This window comes from Agelaius tricolor, unplaced genomic scaffold (assembly GCF_023055355.1).
Source record: "Agelaius tricolor isolate 1412-34295 unplaced genomic scaffold, bAgeTri1.0.p SCAF_8, whole genome shotgun sequence".
In the NCBI taxonomy this organism is placed as follows: Eukaryota; Metazoa; Chordata; class Aves; order Passeriformes; family Icteridae; genus Agelaius; species Agelaius tricolor.
The window spans coordinates 26585443-26606820 of record NW_027269268.1 but is presented as its reverse complement, the minus strand read 5'-3'; the positions used below and the strand labels follow the sequence as shown (position 1 = coordinate 26606820).

The following is a 21378-nucleotide window of genomic DNA, read 5'->3' as shown; positions in this document are numbered from 1 at the left end:
ACACTTAGCTTGCATTACTCTACACATTGATAAAATGGTCTGAGTCCCTTAAAAGTCACAGGCTCAAAATAGGCAACAGCCCACATGAATCTAACCAAGGCATTCATGTGATGCATCATCAAGCCGTGGCTGTTACAGCACTGGCAAAGCCCAAGCACTTCAAACAGCCAGGATCTAAAGACAGGAAATCCTACACTGACTGCATGCTTCCATTTGAAACAGATACTATTACATATTGAATCCATATACTATTTTATGTTTAATGTTTGATCTTGTCCAGGTCCTATCTTGCACTTGCTGATAAGAGCAATTGATAAGAAAGCTATGTTACATGAGATTTCCACAGTTGGTCCAGTGGTAATGAAATACATACAGAAGGTATGCAAAAGGTTTTTTCCTTTTTTTCCCCTTCAGCTGGTACTGAAGTTAAATATATTGCATGCTTACGTCACAAGGCCAGCTTCCACTTGATTCACACAGCAAATGAGGAATTCATTTTATTGTGTATGCCTTTGCACCTCTGTAAGTGTGAATCAGTTATTTTAATTTTCAAATGTATTTGTTTCTTAAATAATTTTCCATATATATGGAAAATTTTTTTAGGGAAAAAATTTCTCTTATAAGCCAATGTTACAAGCCAATGTGTACTGCAAATGATCATTTTGAGGACAGACTAGGACAAAAAGAAATGTTATGTTTACTTCATAGGCTTGTAAATATACTAAATGTTAAAAACTATGTCTCTGATACAAACATTGAGAAAATGCTGGCATCTCTATAGGTGGAAAAACAAGTGAGAAAAGGGGGGGAAAATGAGCATATAGTAAAATAAGTTTCAAAATTTTATAGACTACCTTATCTCCAAGACAAAGGGAACCTTTTAGAACCTCAGTTCTAAAAGACAGCTCCATTTGCTATCACCTATACAAACAAATGCTTTTTTAAGTGGCCTCCCACAAACTTTTTAACAAAAAACCCAGAATCTTTAGGATCTTGCACATGCAAATCTTTCAGAGCCATTATGCATTACCACCATTTATTTTTGCCTGTGAAAAGACAAACCTAAGCACCTGTTATAACTTCAAATTATTCCTATCCCTTATTTCCAGAGAAATACAACAGAAATCCCTGAACATTCTTAATTCCTTACCTCAACAGAACCTGGAAGTAGTCTGTAATCTTATTGTAAGGTTCTAAATAAAAAGTCATTCACAGCAGGAAGAAATACAACAGTTTCTGTAACCTGAAGCAAGAATTATTACAGAATGAACCGTTAGTGCATTTATTATATGTCGATTATATATGACAACACTATAAATTCAACTTCATACTTGAGAGAATATGAAATAAAGGATATAAAGGACTTGCATGAATAAAGTCTGGAAGATCATCTCTACTTTAGGAGTTTGATGTGGTTACTGAAATTCTGGAATGTCTTAAAACTAATAATAAAAATCAGTCACAGCAAAGAAATGGCTCACTTGTTGGCCTAAACCTGTTCATTGGACTAAGGCAAATGCAAAATTTCTGCCCAAGATTGAAATCCAGTTTGAGCTGGAAAAGGTGAAGGATATAACTTGTTCAAGAGGATATCTGATCAACTGTGGGTATGAGGGAAAGTCATAACAAGTCGTCTACAGTGAAAAATAGATGACTTCATACTTGCTACATGAAATTTCAAGAGTCCACCTAATACTAAAAAAGTATTCAGCTTTCAAAGGTCACTGCTTATAGACTGGCTGCCAAATACGGCCCTTTGTCTACTCTTAAAAGGCAGAGCAGTGATTTTCCCTTCTCAGTTACCAGCAGCTTGTGTTATCATTGTTCATACCCATCATCACTGTGTGTATTCCCTTTCCTACAATACCATGAAAGGTGATTTTAGTTTTTGTGTTGTTTTGGTTTTCTTAAGAAAGAAAGATACTATGCATACTAACATGATAAGCAGTCTTTTTCTTTGTAAATATCTAAACACCTATGCAATTTAATCTTTCCAAATTACTCTTTTTCTACCTGATCTGAAAAAGTGCATAGCTTGAACTGACAACTTTATATTCCAAAGAGTGTGTCAGTTATTTCTGTTGTGAAGTTCTGCAAATTCCAAAATTATAGTAATTCAAATGGTGTCTCTAGCTAACTATGTATTTTGGGTATTACGGAGTACAAAGTATTATGAACACTTGTTGTAAGGCCTAAAGCAAGTTTAACAATACCCTTATTTTAAGTGGCTGAGAGCCCCTTCAAATTGCCAATTTGCTACATATAACAGCTCACATGTAAACAGCAGGTTTGTATAGCAGCTTGTTTTCCAAATGTCATTGCAGTGATTATAGCCTAGGTCTCAATCCCAGAAATCCTCCATGCCCAAATAACTTCACACCTCGGAGTGCTGCCATTGTTCTCTGCAGGCACATGCTGTGGTTAACCATAACTCAGATGCACCTGTCTTTGCAGAAGTCCATTGTTCTGAAAATACTGGAATGTATGCAGGTGACACGCCTTTAAGGCATACTAAGAATGACAAAAGGCACTTTTATCCTCTCTCCACACTTTGTCTTTTCCAGTTTAGGGAAAGAATCATATTCAAGGCAAAGTATCTGACAACATAAAAACAAGTCAGAGGTTATACAAATCAGTTACACCCAGGGAAATATGTTTTGAAGGGACAAAACAAGGCCAATGAAAAGAAGGGAAGTACCACAGAGGTATGACAGCCTGCTTACCCAAGCCTGCTGGAGGGAAGACCTTAATTCTGAAGCACTTCCCACCATTTCATATTAAAAGGGAAGCTAGGTTTAAAGAAGACAGCCAAGCACTGTGCTACATATAAAATGAACATGCTCTTGCTTCTCCCAATTACTTGCTTTGTTTTGGTGACAGACTGTGTAACTTTGTTGTACCAGATAATGAAAATTAAAATCATGTCTTTTATGAAATTACAAATGTAAGTTTTGGGATGCTGAATGGTTTCATCAGCATAAAAACAGATGCCAAAAACATGACTGATAATTACAAATGTTAGTGTGACTGATGCAAAAGATTTTGGTGATTCTTAACTGTCATTTTCTTTCCTATTATTATTCAAAATTAAAGCTTCTCTTTCAGCAGAGCTAGAAGATAATGTTCTCCTAAAAAATGCTACATATAGAGCACTCACCAAAGTAGCTACCATCTTCAACCATTCTAAAATACCTTCTCTTGAAGGGGGAGAAAGCATCTGTTTACAACGGAGTGCCCAAAGTATACATAAAATGTCTCAAAACCCTCTGTCCCTCATCATTACTTTTCCTTCCAGCTTTAGTCTCCTACCAATTTCTCCCAATTTCTTCTTTCATTAACCCTTTTCTCAAACCATGCAGCCAAATTAAGCCCAGGTCTAACCCCTCTACCAGACTGACTTCTCCTAATGTTTATTATCTTGCAGTCCCTTCAGCTTTACTTTGTTCATTCTGCATAAAACCATACAACTTTCTCAGATGGGTCACACAGAGCCTTCTGTTAGAATATGAAAGATGATAAAAGGACAAGCACCGTTCTCTCAGTTCTAATTCCCAGACATGGTCCAGGATGATATAAAAAGATGGGAGCACAGAAGATGGGGAGGAAAGGAAGAGAGTGAAAAGAAAGTACAGTTATACATAGCTTCAGATTGATACATAGTAAAAAACAAGGATAAATTATTTTGAAGCATTGTGAATTAGAGTCTTGAACTTCATTCCTTCATTGGCAGTGTATAGAATTCTGTCCTTGATCAGTGTATCAGGCTATATATAGAAGACTCTGTTACCATTACCATCTCATTAAAAGCCTCAATAAGGCAGACAGATAACAAAATGAAAAAGTTTAGATCAAATGTAATGTAAAAGCAGAAGAAAACAAATTTATAGCATGTGCTGTTGAGTAGTTTAAGGAAGATGGGGTTTAAGCAACACAGAAGTAAAAAAAAAACCCAGAATAATGTGCACAGCAGCAATACACAGTAAGATTTTTCCCTATTTCCATTTTATTATACAGAAAAAAATAGCTTCTTAATCACACTTTCTTTTTTCGTAATCACTTTCCCACAAATTTGTTACTTAATTTTGCTCACAATCATTTCACCCACTAGAAAACATTTTAGTTCAGGTTCACACCTAATAAACTCACTTTTTACTGGCTGACCACAGGTTTTTGTATTATACTCCTAAAGTTTTGTATAACTTCCAATGGTGCTTTTATTCACTGTCCAGACACAGAAGGTGGTAACTGAAGTCAAACCCAACCAGCAAACAGAATGCAGTAGAACAGGTCATATAGCCAAAAGCATGTTGTGCAATCAATTCTGAGACTGACTTCCCCTCAGGGAAGTTGAACCCTCACTGCCAACCAGGGAAACAGCAGTAAAAGTTTCCCACTGCTATGCAAAACTTCAGGACAGGAGAAAAAATAGACTCAAAAAGGGGGAAATAATAACATAATGATGCAGCACTAACACCAAAAACCAAAAATAAACTGGGGGGGAGGAAGAAAAAAAGTTTGGTCCCTAAAGACTGGTTTGACATCTTGGCGCAAAACACCTGAAGGCAAGGCTAGACGCTTTCCACTTCTTTCTGGGCCTGCCTGTAACACTGCCTAATGTAACCCAGTGAGGCTGGAAGAAAAGACTTGACATCAACAGACTACACATAGCTACCAGGTGTGAGAGGTGTGTGTTAGTCTTTTTAGTCTTTGGGGTTTTGTTTTGTTTGGGGGGTTTTTGTTTGTTTTGTTGGGGTTTTTTTCTTGGTTTTGGGGCTTTTTTGTTTTGGCTGGTTGGTTGGTTTTTGGTTTGTTTTTTGGTGGTTTGTTGGTTTTTTTTAATTGATCTGTTTTATACTGACATCAGAAATATCTACTTCTCTGTATTAATCATGTGAGGAGGACTTAGAAGAAAAGCAAGCTATTTTCTACAAACAAATTGCTCTTTCTGATTCTCTAAGAGCCTCTTAACTACCACTAAGTTTTTTTCCTCTACTTTTTGTTTACAGGATAGGCTTTTACTAAGAAAAAAAGTACTGCTGCATTTTCACCTTTGCATATGTGTTCGCACACCCCAGTTTGCTAAAGCTGTACTTACAATGCATCACCAGGAAGATTTGGCATCTTCCCTGAAGTTCACTTCTCCCCTTTCCCAGACTAGCCTAAATTCTGCTGCAGAGATTGCTCTATTTTTCCTCATACCTAGATGCATACAAGGATTTAGTGTTATCTGCTCCATTGCCATTATTCTGTTTTAGGGTTGGTCACTGTTGGCCACTATTTCCAACGTGGTGTTTGAAGCATATTGAGGGGATAAAATTCCTCCCTAGGCACAGCACTGTCCTGGCTCTGGCCCCACTCAGTGGGAGGGCCATGACACAACATTGTGTTATTCCATAGCACCTCACACCATGGCCAGGGCAGGGAAATGGGACTCGCTCTAATTCCCAAGAAGGGTATTCCTTTCCAGTTGAGAAAACATGTCTGCAGTAGGGTTCAGTATGGTCAGGTGCTGAGGTGAGAATTTTTGCATGTGACTCATTCTCTTTTTTTGTACACATTTGTTATTACTATTGTTGCCGTCACTGTTCGTTTTCTTATCCCATTGCTGTTTCCATTAAATTGTTCTTATCTAAGCTGTGATTTTTGCCTCTTGTTCCTCCAATTCTCCTCTTCATCCACCCACAGAGGTGGCAGGAATGAGGGGGAAGGTGGAGCAAGCAGTATGGTTTGGAAGGTCTCAGTGGAGAACTAAACTGAGGAGTACCACTCCTAAATCACAACAGCCATATATATATATATATATATATATATATATATGTTAAGCTTACCTTCTATCTCAACACTCAACAGCAATTCTGTATGTTGTTAATATATAATATTACATTATGCCAGGCATATTTGAATTCCATTAAACTATGGGCTCAGTACTTAGTAGTGGTCAGAATAAATTTATTTCTAGGATATGACCATCCTCCAAATGTTGTGTGAAGTTCTGACCTCTCCCTTAAATTAGAGATATTAGAAAGGGGCAGTGAAGAAGATCCAAAGGATGGGATAGCTACAAGGCTGGATCAAGCAAATAAGAAGACCTCAACCTGAAAAAGACATAACTGAGGAGAAGATAAAATAAGTAGCAATGGAAATATAATTTTCAACATCTGTTCTAATAGCAGTGACAGCACCACGTAATTCATGTGTTAATCCCTGTTAGTTTCTACATGCGTATGGCCACTGCGTGATAGGCTTATCAGAGTATGTGTATTTGGCACAACAATCCTAGTTTCAGGTCACCCTGTCCTAGTTTCATATCAAACCTTTTCCTATCAACAGCAGTTTCACTTCAATAAGCTAATAATACCCCCTAAAAATTTTGTATCAGCAGAAATATTTTCTGCAGTTATGACTGTAGATGAAAACTAAAAAACACAAAAGAGAGCTTAAGCATTTATGCCACACGGGTAAGTGACAAGGAGATCCACGTGTCAGCCCATGCTATCACATGGGCCAGTGTTAACCTAAGTAAGACTGGCACTTATATCTGTTCTCAGCAGTATTTATACCTGGATTTAGGTTCAAAATAAAGAAAATAAGGTGGTGCTTTACATAAAACATAGCTAAGCTGTGAGAGCCTGCAAGGGATGGTTTGGGTGCTAAAGAATTGCATTTGTGAGAAAAGCTCCGTTCAAGAAAAATACACTGATAAAGACTAAAATTAAAACCCACCACTTAGACAAGAGGGGCCATCAGCTAGACAAAAACTGCTCTACAAGTACTGTGGTGCCTATCTCTTACCCTGTTATTACTCTTCCTTAAGCACTGACTTTTAACCCCTGCCAGAGACAGGATGCTAAGCCAGGTAGACTTGTGGTTTGACTCAGTACAGCTGTTCTCATGTTTCAGAGATATATAATGATATACTCTTTCAGAATAATATTTCTGTTTAATCCAAGCACATGAAAAGCTTCCACTTGAAAATGTTGGTAAGCAAGAATATTCTCAAAGGCAGAAAACAAGACTACAGCCCAACATCAATTTGGGTAAAATCCTATCTGCCTTCTTTGGCTGACTTGAGAGAACAAATCAAAACTAAAATTAATAAATGAAATATCATTAAATCTGTATAAAAATTGTCTATTTAGTTCCTAAAGATTTTATAGACATATTATACTGAATTATTTTATTTTAAATTTCAGACTCATCTTTCCACTTATATGCCATCACAATTCCTCTGTTTTCATTCCTCCACTTGACACTATTCACACCATTTGTCTGGGAGAGGGACATACACATACTAACACTACACCAAGCTGTCAAGTTGGGAACAACTTCCTCAGCAGCATCTGCTGACAAAGCCAATGTGCTTTAAGCACTTCAGGAGAGCTGCAGAAGGAAGCCAACAAAATTACATAATATCAGAAAGAAGGAAAGAATGGATTATTAGTACTATAATTCATTTTCTTCCAAAGCATCAGGCTCATGTGCTAAATAAATCTTTGGCAGGAAGGACCAGTGAGCCCACTCAAGGACTGTTAGTAGGGTTGACAAACAAGTCCTCAAAGAGCTGACCATGGTATTTCTGAGATATTGAAATGATAATTATGTTTTCAAACATATAAGAGAACACAGAACTACTTGGTTACTAAAACTCTACATACACATTGCTGTAATTTCCATCCCTCGGAAAGCCTAATGCCTGAACTAACGCTATAACATCATTACAGGCTGTTCAACTACAACAATATCAAGTGAATTTACATTTTGGACAATAACTACAAAGAAAAACCCAACCGAACAAACATTAGAGTTCAGGAAATCACTAGCATAATAAACTCACTGAAAAACTCACTGAAATTCACTCATTCGACTAATGACATCCCATTAACTAAGATAAAACTTTTTTTTTCTTAAACTAAGAATCTTCCAGTCAGCTGGGGAAGAGAAGGAGTGGGGGGGAGAGAAGGGGTGTTGACAATAATTTTTAAATCCTTGAAGAAGAATTGTGTTAATTAGCACAGTTACCCATTTAAACATAATGTATAACAATTTCTGTTCCAGAGAGGTGGGCAAAATCAACTTCATGCATTACCATTAAAGTAGAAGAAATCATGGTTTGATACTATCAGATATGCTGTGTTTAGCTGCATTAATACTATGGAACATGGGCAAAATGTCTGTAGCCTAACTATAATCCAAGAGAAAAAAAGTAAATTATAACTAGTTACTGACAATTTTATTTCATTTCCTTGCATTCTATCAATTAGCTGAGCCTCATGCTTGTCCTTGTGATCACAGCAAGTCATGCTACCTCATGCTTTGATCTGTACGGCATCATTTGGGGGTGAAAATACTTCTTACAGCTCAATGGCAATGAGCTCCTTAATGCACATATTGCTAACTTGGAAAATATGCTGTATGCAACTTAGGAAAGTGATATGTCAAACTGTCATAATGACTGTTCAGTCAAGTCAGTTTTATAAGACATGGATGGAATGAATGGATAATAAAAACAATGCCAAAGGTGCAAAATTACTTCAAAGGCTCTTCTTCATATCAGCTGTGAACAATAGGAAGAATCCATTAAGTCAATTTCCACATATAAAGAATACAACAGGAACAGTAAGCTATTTTATTCTTCTCTTTGTATTCTTCCTTCTATTTATAAAGAGCAACAGCTAAAATAGAAACAAGTATACATGTGAAACAACATTCACATGTTGCTGGAAAAGATAACTAGCTCTTGCTCAAAAAATTATCCCCCGCTGTGGTACAAATGTCTTGATTACACTCAACTGCCAGCTCTTGCTGAAAGTTGCATTCCTCAAATAATGCCATAATATTAGTTCTATAACTACTATAAGATTTTTTGTGTTGGTATTTAAGGCACCAAAAATGGACTGTTTAGGTCTCTCTCTTTAGGCAAGGGACTCCAAATCATGGTTAAGGAGGTTTTAGGGGAGATAGAGAGTTTTACACTATGACCTGCTGGCATATTATTTTCTTTTTCAGTGGCAATGAGATAGTAGCAAGGAGCAGAGTAGCGGCTGTAGCAGCAGCTTTTGAATTGCCAGTTTACAGGTTGTCATACTAAGGTTAAGTATTGCCAATTTTATGCTAACACCATATGTCAAATTGTAAACTGTCTCCACACTGAACTCACAATATAAGCAACTAAGCTCCTTCAGCTGAAACAGGAATCTCTATAGCTACCTAGAAGAATGCAAGCTCATCCAGGACTCAGATTCCCATAGACAGATCAAAGTACATCGAGATGTAAACACCAATGAGGTCATTTGTTTGCAAACCATTTTTACTGCAAATAAGGTTTCATCATCTAATTTCAGGAAGTGCCTTGAAAAAACTGCAGTCTGACAACAGTACAAAAACCCACCTCCTACTGAGCTTGACCTTCACTTAAATAAAAAACAGTCAAAACTGATGCAGTCCTCTCTTATCACATAAACAGCCCCCAATTCCGAAAAAAATTATGGAGACATCTGGGATGACAGGATGACAGGCAGCATTCCTTCAAGGCAGGGCTTTGGTACAGGCCATCCAAGCCTCCACATGCATGGCCATGTAATTATTTAGCATGTTAAAATACACTACCCTCAAAGAATTCACAATTTCATAATACCCATTTGTTCTCCATAACACTGCCACTGAAAATCTGTAGGATTGCAAAGAAAACAGCTACCAGGAAGCATAACAGGCATAGTACATATATAATTACTATACATATATATGTATTTGGTTTACAATGTTACATCATCACAATTTCTGTATTTTCCTCATATGAGACACTGAGAGACAGGTCACATACATGCTTTCAGATCGTGTTAAGAAAAGCAAGATTGCTGCACAGCATCAGTTTTAAGATCATGGTGATTACCCAACAGAGAACTATCCACAACCTTCCAAATAAGATGATTCTAAAAAGACAAATTGCTATAAACTAAATATTAAAGAAACCTAAGAGTCCAGGTGACAGGAGTTTCTGATTACTCATTTCAGTTAATGTTCATTTGCTTAGTCCAATATAGTATCAAGGAATTTCCCACATTAGAAGTATATGAGGCTAGCTTTCTTTCCCAACATCATCCAATTTCCACATGCTTTGAACAGAAGGCATATTCACCACTGTGTAAGAGCTTCAATGGCTTTCTAAACCTCAGTTAAGTACTTAATGTGAGTGGTAATGTGAATAGCAGTACAGTGCAGCTTTATAGAATTGCTGTCCTGAGAGCCAAGGGACTGAGCAAGCCTAGTGAAATAAGCAGACTTTTTCTGTTAACTTACTAGCCTCTGAATGAGGGGGAAAGACTACAATTACTTTAGAAATTCCACATAGTTTGACATTTCTCTACATCATATATGTGCAACTTATGTTTCCATTTTCATTAGTTGAAAAAAAGAAGATAAAGACTATTTCTTAATCCTTTGTTTTTTCCTCAATGCATAGTCTTGATTTTTAAAAAAATCTGCAATTCTATATTTTATTACATAAACTGTAAAATGTTGATGTACATGGCAACTTTTGCAGATTGCATAAATTCACGTCTGTGCTCATTTGTACTACAAGCTTACATTCTGCAGCTATGCAGCTTTTAATTTATCCACATTATTTCCCCAATTCATTTGAACTAGAGATACACTGTTGTCATTTTGCTAATGTTGCTAAGATACCAGGCTTATAAATTCTTCCAGTCCCACAGACTTAAACCACACTGTATTTTTTAAATAGGTGATCCTGATTTTGGCAGGGTTCACCTGCTAAAGCACAGAGCTAGACCCGAGGCCTCTGCATTCACATCATGCTCTAGAGAGCTGCAGGGCTGAGAAGCATGTAATCTTCCAGTTACTGGGGGAGTCCTGCCTGTCCTCAGGAGGTGAGAAATGTTCCATGCTGTCCATGTTGAATCCATCTGTACTTGGACTTAATGGAACAAAAATACGGCTAAAGAATAAGAGTATTCAAATAATAGTAATAATAATGCTAAGCAAGAATTACAAAATGCAAGAATTACATGCAAGAAAGCCCTTGTTTTGTCTTGTCAATGAGATTTGCTGTATTAAAAAACACAGAAGAAAAAACACCTATCTCGTTTGGACACCTAAGGAATGAGAAACACAGATGTTCACCTCCTTTATGTGTAACATTTTTCTAAGTATGTTCTTACCACCCAAAAAAGTAAACTAATATCAGATTCTGATCTACCAGTAAGATATTTATTATGATTTGCTGTACAGTAAAACATTTTCCTTGTATGGAGACACATAAATCATCATTCACTTAAAGAAAATAATAGGGCTTATTGCTGCCTCTTCCAAGGAGTCCAGAACTGGGGCAAGCAGGGAAGTCATTAGCAAAAAATTCAAGTTCCAGGAAAGAAAATACATTCATATTTATGTACCAACCCACATTCTGTTACTTCAGGGTTAGAACAAGATGAGAGCTGCTGGCACGTGCAGCAATTAGCACTGATTTTGACAATGCAAACAAAACAACCACCTCATCTGTTTGGACTCAATTTATGGATCTGATTTCACAACAAGTAAAGGGCAGAACAGTGGCTCTGAAACTATTTATTTTACTGTAAATTCATTTCTCCTTCATGCTTGAAGTGATGGAATTTATTTTTATGAGCAATAACTGGAATAGCTTCAGAATAGTTTTCAGTACAGGTTGTAAATATTATGATAGACAAGCAAGGCACTCACTTTATTAGAAGTGCCAGATACTTAGAATAAAGAATTATATACAGAAGCTAGCTGTTCACCTAATAATTTCCCAGCTCTTAAGCACTGGACTTTAGCATGCTAGTGTTCTCCAAGTAATGTGCCAGAAGGAATATGTAGATTGAAGGTGTGCTGGCTTGTGATAACTGTATTGGTATAGAAGTTAAACCACTGCACATTCAAGATATCTAATTAGAAAGAAGGAATACAAGTGAGAAGGATGCTTATAATGATATGGCACAACCATCTAGTACAGTGCCAATATCCAACTGCTAAGTGCAGCAAAGGCAAAACATATGGAAAAGACAGTGCAGGGAAGGAAAACAACTAAATGCTAATGGGAAAAAAGGAAAAGGCAGTAAAAAAGTAAAAAATACAGGAAGCAGAGGTTGATTTTAAACAAAGTGAGAGGAAGTGACCAGAGTCTACATTTTACCAAGTTTAGTATCTTTAACAGGAATTACTTTCTTTCCCTCCTTCAGTTCACCTCTTTGACTATTGCTAAATGAATGTTAATACTTTCACTGCCTGAACTGTTTTCTTAAACTAAAAAATAAGAGCTCCCCAGTTCTTTCTTCTTTGTATTACTTCGGTGCTTTTATAGTGTTCACTGTTGAAAGTTTTTTTACAACTTTTTATCTAGTCAAAAATTCAGCTCACATTGTGCTTTCTGTTGCTTCTAACAACACTCCTACTTTTGGCTTTTGCCTATGCTTTACAGAGGTGAAGCTGAATGAATCAGAAGAGATTTATCTCTAGAAGTAATGATTAAAACAGCCTGTTAATTTTTGCATCAAAGAAACATTGGAGACATGGAGACTTCCAAAATCCCACTGCAGAGAAGAAGGACCAGGTACCTGCAGAATAGCCATCCTTTTACCTGAGAGCAAGTTTTCATTTGTCACAGCATGTTAATATCTGCCCTGTATGAGAAGTCATCCCACACAATGTAATTGTTAGGCAAGCAGACAGAAGAATGTTCAACCCCTTTCAGGTTGAAAGCCTCTCTCTGAAGGACAGATTAGCTTAACAGAAAGGGTCAGATTTGCTCATATAAAAGCAAAACAAAATAAAACCAACAAAAAAAACCCCACCACAACACATAAAAACACAACCCAGAGAAACTTTTAAGCTGAGATTAACTTACCAATGGATGCATCACCATCCAAGAGATTGTCATCTTCAGAGGTCTGAAAATCCATAATTACACCTGCTCCATCTAAAAGTTCCTCATCGCTGCTTGCACTAGTTATACTGTTGTAACTGTTTCGATAGTAGCCTCTATGAAACAGCTGCTCAGACTCCATTTAGCTGCTTTAGAACCTGTATGTATACACAAAAAAAAGTTATTTCCTATTTGAATAGTCAAAAAACACTAAGAAATTTATATCAAAATAAAACAAGAGTATTTCATGTTTTGGGGAAAACCTTTTATGGTGACAGTACTACTACAAGTTACAAAAAGGTAGCAGCAATACAGAACAAATATAACCAAACAGAAGAACAGAGGTAAAGCAGGATATCTTACCTGTTATGACTAGAGGGAGCAAAGAAAGCAATGAGCACTTGGGCATAGCATATAGTGGAAAAGCTAATTAACTAGAGTGCAGGCAGGACGTACATTGGTAAAGGAGAACAGTGAACAAACAGCTACATTAACAGCAGAAAAAGTATGTAAGGCTGTGCAGTTTTCTGCAGTCTAGTACCACAGGCACTTTTCTGCTCTCCAACGTCAGACATCCTGCTTCTCTTTCAAGCTCTACAATTAAAAGGTCAAGCACAGAAGCGAGTCAGCTGAGGGAACCACTTCCAGTGCAGAGACATGTCTATGGAAAAGACAAAATAGGCCAGTAAAAACCCAGATTTACAAGACATTTGCTGACAGCTGATCCAAGCAATCAGTAAATCTCCAGAATGTGCTCTGTTATCCCACAAAAACACCTTTCTGTATCTCAAAGGAAAAACAAAACAGGCAGCTAAGGCTTGTTATTTTCCCAGAAGGGGGGTAGAGTGAAAACTTTAAAGTACTCTTCCAGATTACAAATTTGCTTTAAATAGTTCAAAATCAAAAACAACTAAAAAACCCCAACAACAAAGAACCCCACAAACACAATCAACACAAAAAACCACAAACCAATAAAAAACCAGAATAATTGATCTTAACAAAAGAGCTCTTTTTCAAACTAAGAATCCTGATTACTTAAAAAAAATCAGTGTAAAATTCAATTTTTCTGTTCAGTACTAACTACTAAGCTAAAAGGCAGTAATCTGTCCTCTAACTCTCATACATTTTCCAACAAACCCTACTAGAGTACAGTACTTAGTGAGAACACTATGCACCCATGAAGCAACAAGAGATGTAATGAAAATTATCAACACAAGCTTTACACATAAGAATACAGGAGGGAAAAGTGGTGACAGGAACCAAAGAGTAATTTGCTGAAAAATTCTGAAAATAATACAGAATTTTAAATGGTTTAACTGTTGAGAACTTTCAAAAGTAACTATTTGTTATAAAATAGTCAGACTATATACATATAATCTTTTTTTTAAGTATCCTTATAGTATATTTAAGTGTACTTATTTAAGTATTTTATCCATATTTCAATAACAGAAAAATAAAATGACAGAGACACTTCCCACACCCATTCTTAAATTAAAATTTTAACTTGTATCCATATATGTATGGGAGTCTATGCCAGAACACCTGCACAAAAGATGAAAGCAGAATTAAGCTTTCATCACTAAATTCTAAACCTCCCATATTAAATTATTTTAAAATCCTGCATATTTTTTAGTTATTAAATAAACCTGCCCTTCAGAAAGAAATTTTAACCTTAGAAATTACAAGAATTTTACAATAGTTCTAAAACAAAGGCCATGTTTCGGCCACTCTTTCTCTTAGTCTCACCAGCGTGAAAATTACATTTCCATTTTTACCACAGACTCATCATATCTAGCTTTCATTTATTTATTCTGTCTGCAACATGAAAATATTTAAGCAGGATGAGACCATCACTCATCTTCCAAACTCTGGGTTTGGAAAATGGGTGAATGAGTTGTGAGGAATTTCTCACTGTGTTTTTTAGACCACTAGCAGATTATTTCTTAGCAAAAAGGCACCAAAAAATCTTAACACTTCAAGTTAAGCTCCAACCACAAAAATTCTTAAGAATACTCAGTTATTCACTTGAAATATAGGAAATGGTTATGCTAACCTTTACAGAAATACACAGGCAGATCATGCTTTGTAGCACTCAAAAAAACCCATCAAAACCTTTTTTTCTTTACTGTGATGCACTGAGACAGCTTGCCCAGAGAAACTGGAGATGCCCCTTTCCAGGAAGTGTATAAGACCAGGTTGGATGGGCTTTGAGCAGCCTGTCTAGTAGAAGGTGTCCCTGCCCATGGCAGGAGGGCTCCAAGTGGATAATCTTTAAGGTCCCTTTCAACCCAAACCTTTCTTTGATCCTTAGGAAAGGATCTTGGTTAATTTTTAGGTCATCTTTGGAAAAACAAAGTTAGGAAGAAACACTGCCAGTTAACTGAAGCTATTTGAGTTTTAATAACAAGCAAAAAAAAAAAATTGAGTTTATGTAGTAGATTCCCAGTGCCTTGAAATAGAAGACAAATATCCATAGGTAAAGCTTAGAGTAGTTTCACTCACAGCTGCTTCCAAAATAAAACCAACATGCACGGAGGAAAGAGACCTACTCAAATATGAACAGAACATAGATAACCACAGGAAAAGATAATACTTGTAAAGCACAGTCTTAGCTTTAAAACTGCAACAAAACCTCTCAGTATTCATATTTATGTTCTACTGAATCTTAACAATCTTAGTTAAAAACAATATAACAACAGCCTGAAAAGTTTCTTCAGTTTTATGACAAATACCAGGAGAGAATATCATCACTATAGACCTGATCTTCACAAAAGCAGAACCTATAATAAATACTCATTTTGATACTTCTTTTTATCTCCTTAGCTTAAAAAAAAAAAAAAAAGAAGCCAACAAAACACCAACTAAAACCTGAGAGTCAAATTACCGGATGAATACCGAACTCGTGCTCCTGGTCATATGATGACAAACATTAAGGGCATTGACTTTAGTTTGTATAAATTATTCAAAACCACTGCATCTACACTCCCTAAAATGTCATAACCAGAAAGATTATGGCTACCCATATTGTGACAGCTGAAGAATTGCACCCACTGGCACAAAGATATCAGCCTACCTGATGGAAGGCATTGCTTCTTTCACACCCAGTCACTAATGGGAGTACTTTTTAATGGCATTTCACATTTACCAAGTTACTAATGTGAATACTTTAATAGCATTCAGCCAAACTGGCTGGATTAGCTGAAAACTCCAACTTAAGCTCACTAAACTAACCCCATTTATGGATACATAAGAAAAAACTGCTATCAGAGTTGAAGAGTAGTCTCCCGCACAGGTATAGTAAGTAACAAGCAGCTCTATGAGTGGTAAAGTCTTGGAGGGGTTTTCAGCCAACAGTTTAAAAAGAAGGAGAGAAAAGAAAAAGAAAAGCTAACCACATAATCCCTTAGCATGAACCTGAACTAAGTATGAAAGCAAGTATGACTCAAAAGCTTCAGCTTCACAGGCAGGTAGGTACTGGTCCTTAGTCAAATCACAGTAAACAACTGTGTCCACGGCTGCTGCTTTGGAGCAAGCCTAAAATACATGAAAGATACAGTACTAATTTCTAAACCAATGGGTCAGTACCTACAGGTGTAAATATTCAGTCCAAGAAAGAAAAGATAAAGAGTTCCCTTGACAAAAAAAATAAAAATCTCTGGTGTCCCTTCTGTGATCGTATTCAGATGAGAAATAACATTGCAACTCATTAAGACAAATGAAAGGTAAAACCCATCCTCCGCTTTTGAAGGGCAGGAACTATGACTGCAGTTTCCATTGTAGACAATGTAACATCTGTTTGTTGAATCTTAGGTAATTTTCTGTTTGATGAAAAGACACCACAGCAGTGTCTCTTTACAGTTTTTAAAGGCTTTTGCTCCTTTTTAATGTGGACTTGTGTTGAAGTCATCTGAGGGTTATACAATGGAGCAGAGCTTTTACACATCACCAGAAATCTCATTAATCATACTACTTTTCTTCAACTTACCAGAAAAATGTACTGAGCAGTCCCTAACTATGTGCACAGATTCCTAAACTCAGGGTTACACCTGAGTTGAGAATCTTTCAGACAATTTCGTTCAAGTTCAATATAGTTCAGGATTGTCAAATTGTAATGTGAAAAAGCACCACTATCCTCAGCTTTACTCCAAGCATCTTCTCAATAACAACAGCAACCACTGATTTTTAAGGTCTGTATTAAAATGTCTTTGGAGACACAATAAAGCCCATGAGATCAAGGAAAAAATCCTATAGAGCTCTCCAAAACACGCCACAGGCACAGGACCACTACTTGTGAAATCTTGTGGGGACCCCTGGTGGTTCTTGGTCTTTACTCTCCCTACTAACAAATTTCCAGCTTAAAAGGAGTGAGAAAGACACCAGGTAAACAGGAACATGTCCCTTGTACTCTGTCAGAAGTGACAACCCTTTGGTCACCAGAAACAAAAAAGGCTGGGCACTCCTCTTGGTTTGTGCAACTGTTGAATCCCAGAAGATAAGGGGCTAATGTGTTATGTCTCAAACAGTGATAACTGGATGGCTGTGGAGCCAGCCAGGGATCGTTGGTAATAACAGACAATTGTTGGTACTGACATGAGTAATAACAAGCTTGGCTGGAGAAGAGGCCATGCAGAGGTAGGGCAGCACTTCCCCGGGACAAACATCCTCGGTCTAGTTCCGAGAGAGATGCACAACACAGTACAGTGCAAGCACAGGAATGAGGCCAAGGTGTGGGCACGGATTGTAGAGAGGGATCAAGACTATCCCAGACCCCTGAAGCTCTCCAGCCCATTTCCAGAAAGGTCTGAAAAAATGGACTGCACACAATGGGTAATTTGCACAGAAAACAAGAAACCTGCCTTCCTGGTGAGGAAACCTATCTATTCAAAAGTACCCCCAGCAAGCCCAGGAGTGCCCCCAGGACCTTGGACATCTCATCAGCTGTACTGATGCTGGACTAGTGATCTCTTTTTCTCTCTTCCCTTTCACTCTATCCCTTTATCCAAAACCCAGTGCCATGTACTTATACAGACTAACATTGCAACCTTCATGCCGAGTGTGTAATGCACTAACAAAACTTTCTGATTGTTTGCAGACTCTCTGACTTTTGTTGTTCCTTTTGACTACGAGCATTTATCAATCTTGAGTGCTTCCTTCCCATTAAGGGAGACACATCACAGTAGCAGAGTGATAAAGTGACAGATGCAGTAAGTACAGCTATTTAAACTTCAAGGCCAGGAGTGCTGACAACTGACTTACTTGGCTTCTTGCTCTGGATCCTCTCAAGCAACAGTGTTAAGAGGTGAGGAGGGACTGATCTGTGATCAACACCTGGCTCTGCTCATGGATGACATCCTTTGCACGACTACACAGAAGCCACCTCATTTTTTTAAAAACAGCTCTCCCAACCATTACTGGTGGCCATTGTGGTAATTTTCAAAGGACAAAATAAATATATAAATATTTTCAGAGAGACCTGTGAACGTCTGATGTTAATAAACAAGACTGTTAATAGCCTGTTCCAGCTTTTTAATAAAAACATATTCTAACTAAAGGAGACGGGAAAAAAAATCAAAAGGTAGTTAAGATTAACAAATGGCACCAAAGCAAAGGATTTCCTAAATCAAGTGTGTTAGCAGTTCAGAATGCACAGTAACTTGCCCTTACTTGAATATTCTTCTCTCCAGCTGTAAAACCTAGTTGAAACGTTGGCAAGGGCATTGCCAAAATTATCTGTATTTCATCAGGGTCTACAAATGGTAGACAAGTTTCTGGCAGGAGTGTCTGGAGAGAAAATTACTGCTCAATAGTGCTATCAAGTTAAAAACAAGACTCATGGTGGGTATTTTATGAGGAAAAAAAGAAATTAGTTTCATGTGAGATTTTTAATATTACCAACAAAAAAAAAATCACCTATAGTTTACTAAAAGGCTTTCAGCTAACAGACTGCAAAGAAGGTGAGTTATCCTAAATGTGTTGTTATATAACCACAGAGATGAGGTCAGTTCACTGAGTTCATAGATCAAATTTATTAAAAATAGTCCATCCTCTACCTATCCAAAGATAAACATTCTTTAAAATTTCTTAGGAATAAAACCTGAGATTTTTCTAACTGTGGTAATGACATAAGCACTTAGTGCACAGATTGTTAGGTCTTCTCAGATGACTTAGAAGCTTTACTGCCTAAGTTAAAAGAATATTCGTGTCTCAGCACAAAACAAATGAAAACTGCTAAGTCTGTAAAAGTGACAGTAACACAAAATTGTCTGCAAGACTAGAAGCAAAAAAAGTCAAATAACAGTTAAAGAAATCTTCAATTTTCTTTCCTAGATATACTCTGGGAATCTGTAGATTCAGTTTTCAAAATCAGAAAATGAATGTGTTTGGAAGCATATGGAGAACAGATTTTTTTCCCATCATATACATGAGACAAATTAAAAGCGGAAAACTCAGGGGAAAAAGCTGCAGTAGATCAAAAACTGCAGATAACACATCAAAATCCAAGCAGAGAACACTGGCAGAGAACACTAATTTGGAGATAAAAGTGGAAGGAACTCAAACACAAACTTATCTTTCAGGAAAACAAGTACTTGAATTTAAACTGGCAGCATGTCAAAATATTAAATCACCCCAGTAGCTCTATCTGGAATTTAAACAAAGTACTGAAGTGAAATGCCATTTTTACTAATTAGGAAACATTTCTTCGTTGTACTTATTGCAGTATGAACATGCTAAATACACATTTGATCTCCTCTGAAATTTTTAGAGAAATTTACCAAAATATATCAAAAATAAGGAGAAAAAATAACAAAGGTTATTTAACCTTAAGTGAAGGTTATTTTTATCAAAGAGTCTGTGCTTTAGGACTGAAGTTAATTCACTTTTTCATTTACTAGTCCTCCTTAGCCCCACAAAGTAAGCACAATCTAATCCTGTAACTAGAAAGCCTAAGGAAAATGCTTAACAAACAAAACAGCTGAATGCCTAGAAAGTTCAAGGGGAAAATACCTGACTATAGACTACACTCTTTGCAAGTTATTAAAAGTAACTGCTGGTACCCAGTATGAAGTTATAAACCCTTTTCTTTACATTTCCAGGAATATACACTCAAGACTACCTACTACATAATACAAACTAATAAGGGTACTCCAGATGTAAACAGATTCGTAACCACTTTAACAGTTTTGCTTAGAATTCTTTCTATTATGCATGAAGCCTATGAATTACTTAATCAACTTCCTTCTCCAATAATAAAAAATATCAGTTCATTAAGTAATTAATAAATACTAATGAAATAAATACAATCTCAACAATTTACATTTTTCAGTTTCTATGTTTCTAAAGCAGAGCACATTTTCCAGCAGAAAAAAAAAAAATCTGTTTACAGCCCTCTTATCACAGTCAATTTAAATGAGTATTGTTCTGTCTAGACTCGATTCTCTCAGCTGACTTTTCATAAACGCTTCCAAAAATCAAAAACAAGCTTCATGTTAACTCTAAAAATTTGTAATTGTCAACTTTCTACTATTCTGAGCATCTTCAGTTTGCAAAGCTTGGCATATACACAAGCACAAAGTACTGTATTGCAGAGCCTTCTCGTCCACAAGCACAGTAAAAAGCTGAGCTGACACCTGAACAGCTTTGGCAAGTCAGACAACACAGAACCTGCACTTTAAAGTTATGACATAGGGAACAACTGAAACGAGGAGGGCAGAACTGGGAACTTGCTCACAGGCATTAAGCTGAAATCTTAGTTTTGGGAAAATAAGCAGGGAGAGTACAAAAACAGTTCCATGCACATGATCACTGCCACTGCTGACAACTTTTGGAGTTTATTGGGTTACTGCTGCTCTCAAGGTGCCAAAGCATGAAATTTAGGAACGTGCAAAATAGTCTGAGAATTAGGAAATTAACTCAAATTGGCACGATCGCTTCTGGCACAAATCTCTTCAGCAGTCAAGCTTCTACTCTACTTTTTTAATTTATGACCAAGTTAAAAATACCCCTACTGCCAAATTATTATAAGACTTTACCCTGAAATCTTGATTTGTACAGTTACACCTATTCACATGCATATGAAGTCGGCTAAATAAGAGCAGGAAAAAACTATCTCAATGTTCCTAGAATGCCTTTTGGCAATGACTGTGAACTTGGAACAGTTGTCCCAGCTTTAGTGCTCACACTCAAGGAATGCAACTCTGCTGTTCAAGGTAAGACACACACACACACAGACCCCAAAGCAAAGTGTGTGTGAGGGGGAAAGCCAAACTGTATATTCAGTGAACAGGAGAAGATATATTACACAGCCACTTGTTCATAGAATAACCAGCACAGTGGGTTTTCACTAGCAAGTTACTCAAACATCAATTTGCTACAAATGTTTGTGTGCAAGAGACCACAACAGGAAATATAAACATGGTCATGAGCAAAACGATGACAAATTCATAAAATAAAGTGGTTCAGGGCAATGCAGTCACAAA

At 36.9% G+C, this 21378-nt stretch overlaps 1 protein-coding gene across 2 annotated transcripts in view; it reads right to left on the bottom strand.

Annotated features, from left to right (window-relative positions):
* Positions 1 to 21378, bottom strand: part of CLCN3 (chloride voltage-gated channel 3) — a 60241-nt gene that overhangs the window by 36944 nt on the left and 1919 nt on the right. For both annotated transcript variants that reach the window (XM_071432064.1, XM_071432061.1), the window contains exon 2: positions 12884 to 13059. In XM_071432064.1, coding sequence (XP_071288165.1) covers positions 12884 to 13043 — 160 coding nt within the window. In that variant the 5' untranslated portion in view covers positions 13044 to 13059. The remainder of the gene's footprint in view (positions 1 to 12883; positions 13060 to 21378) is intronic.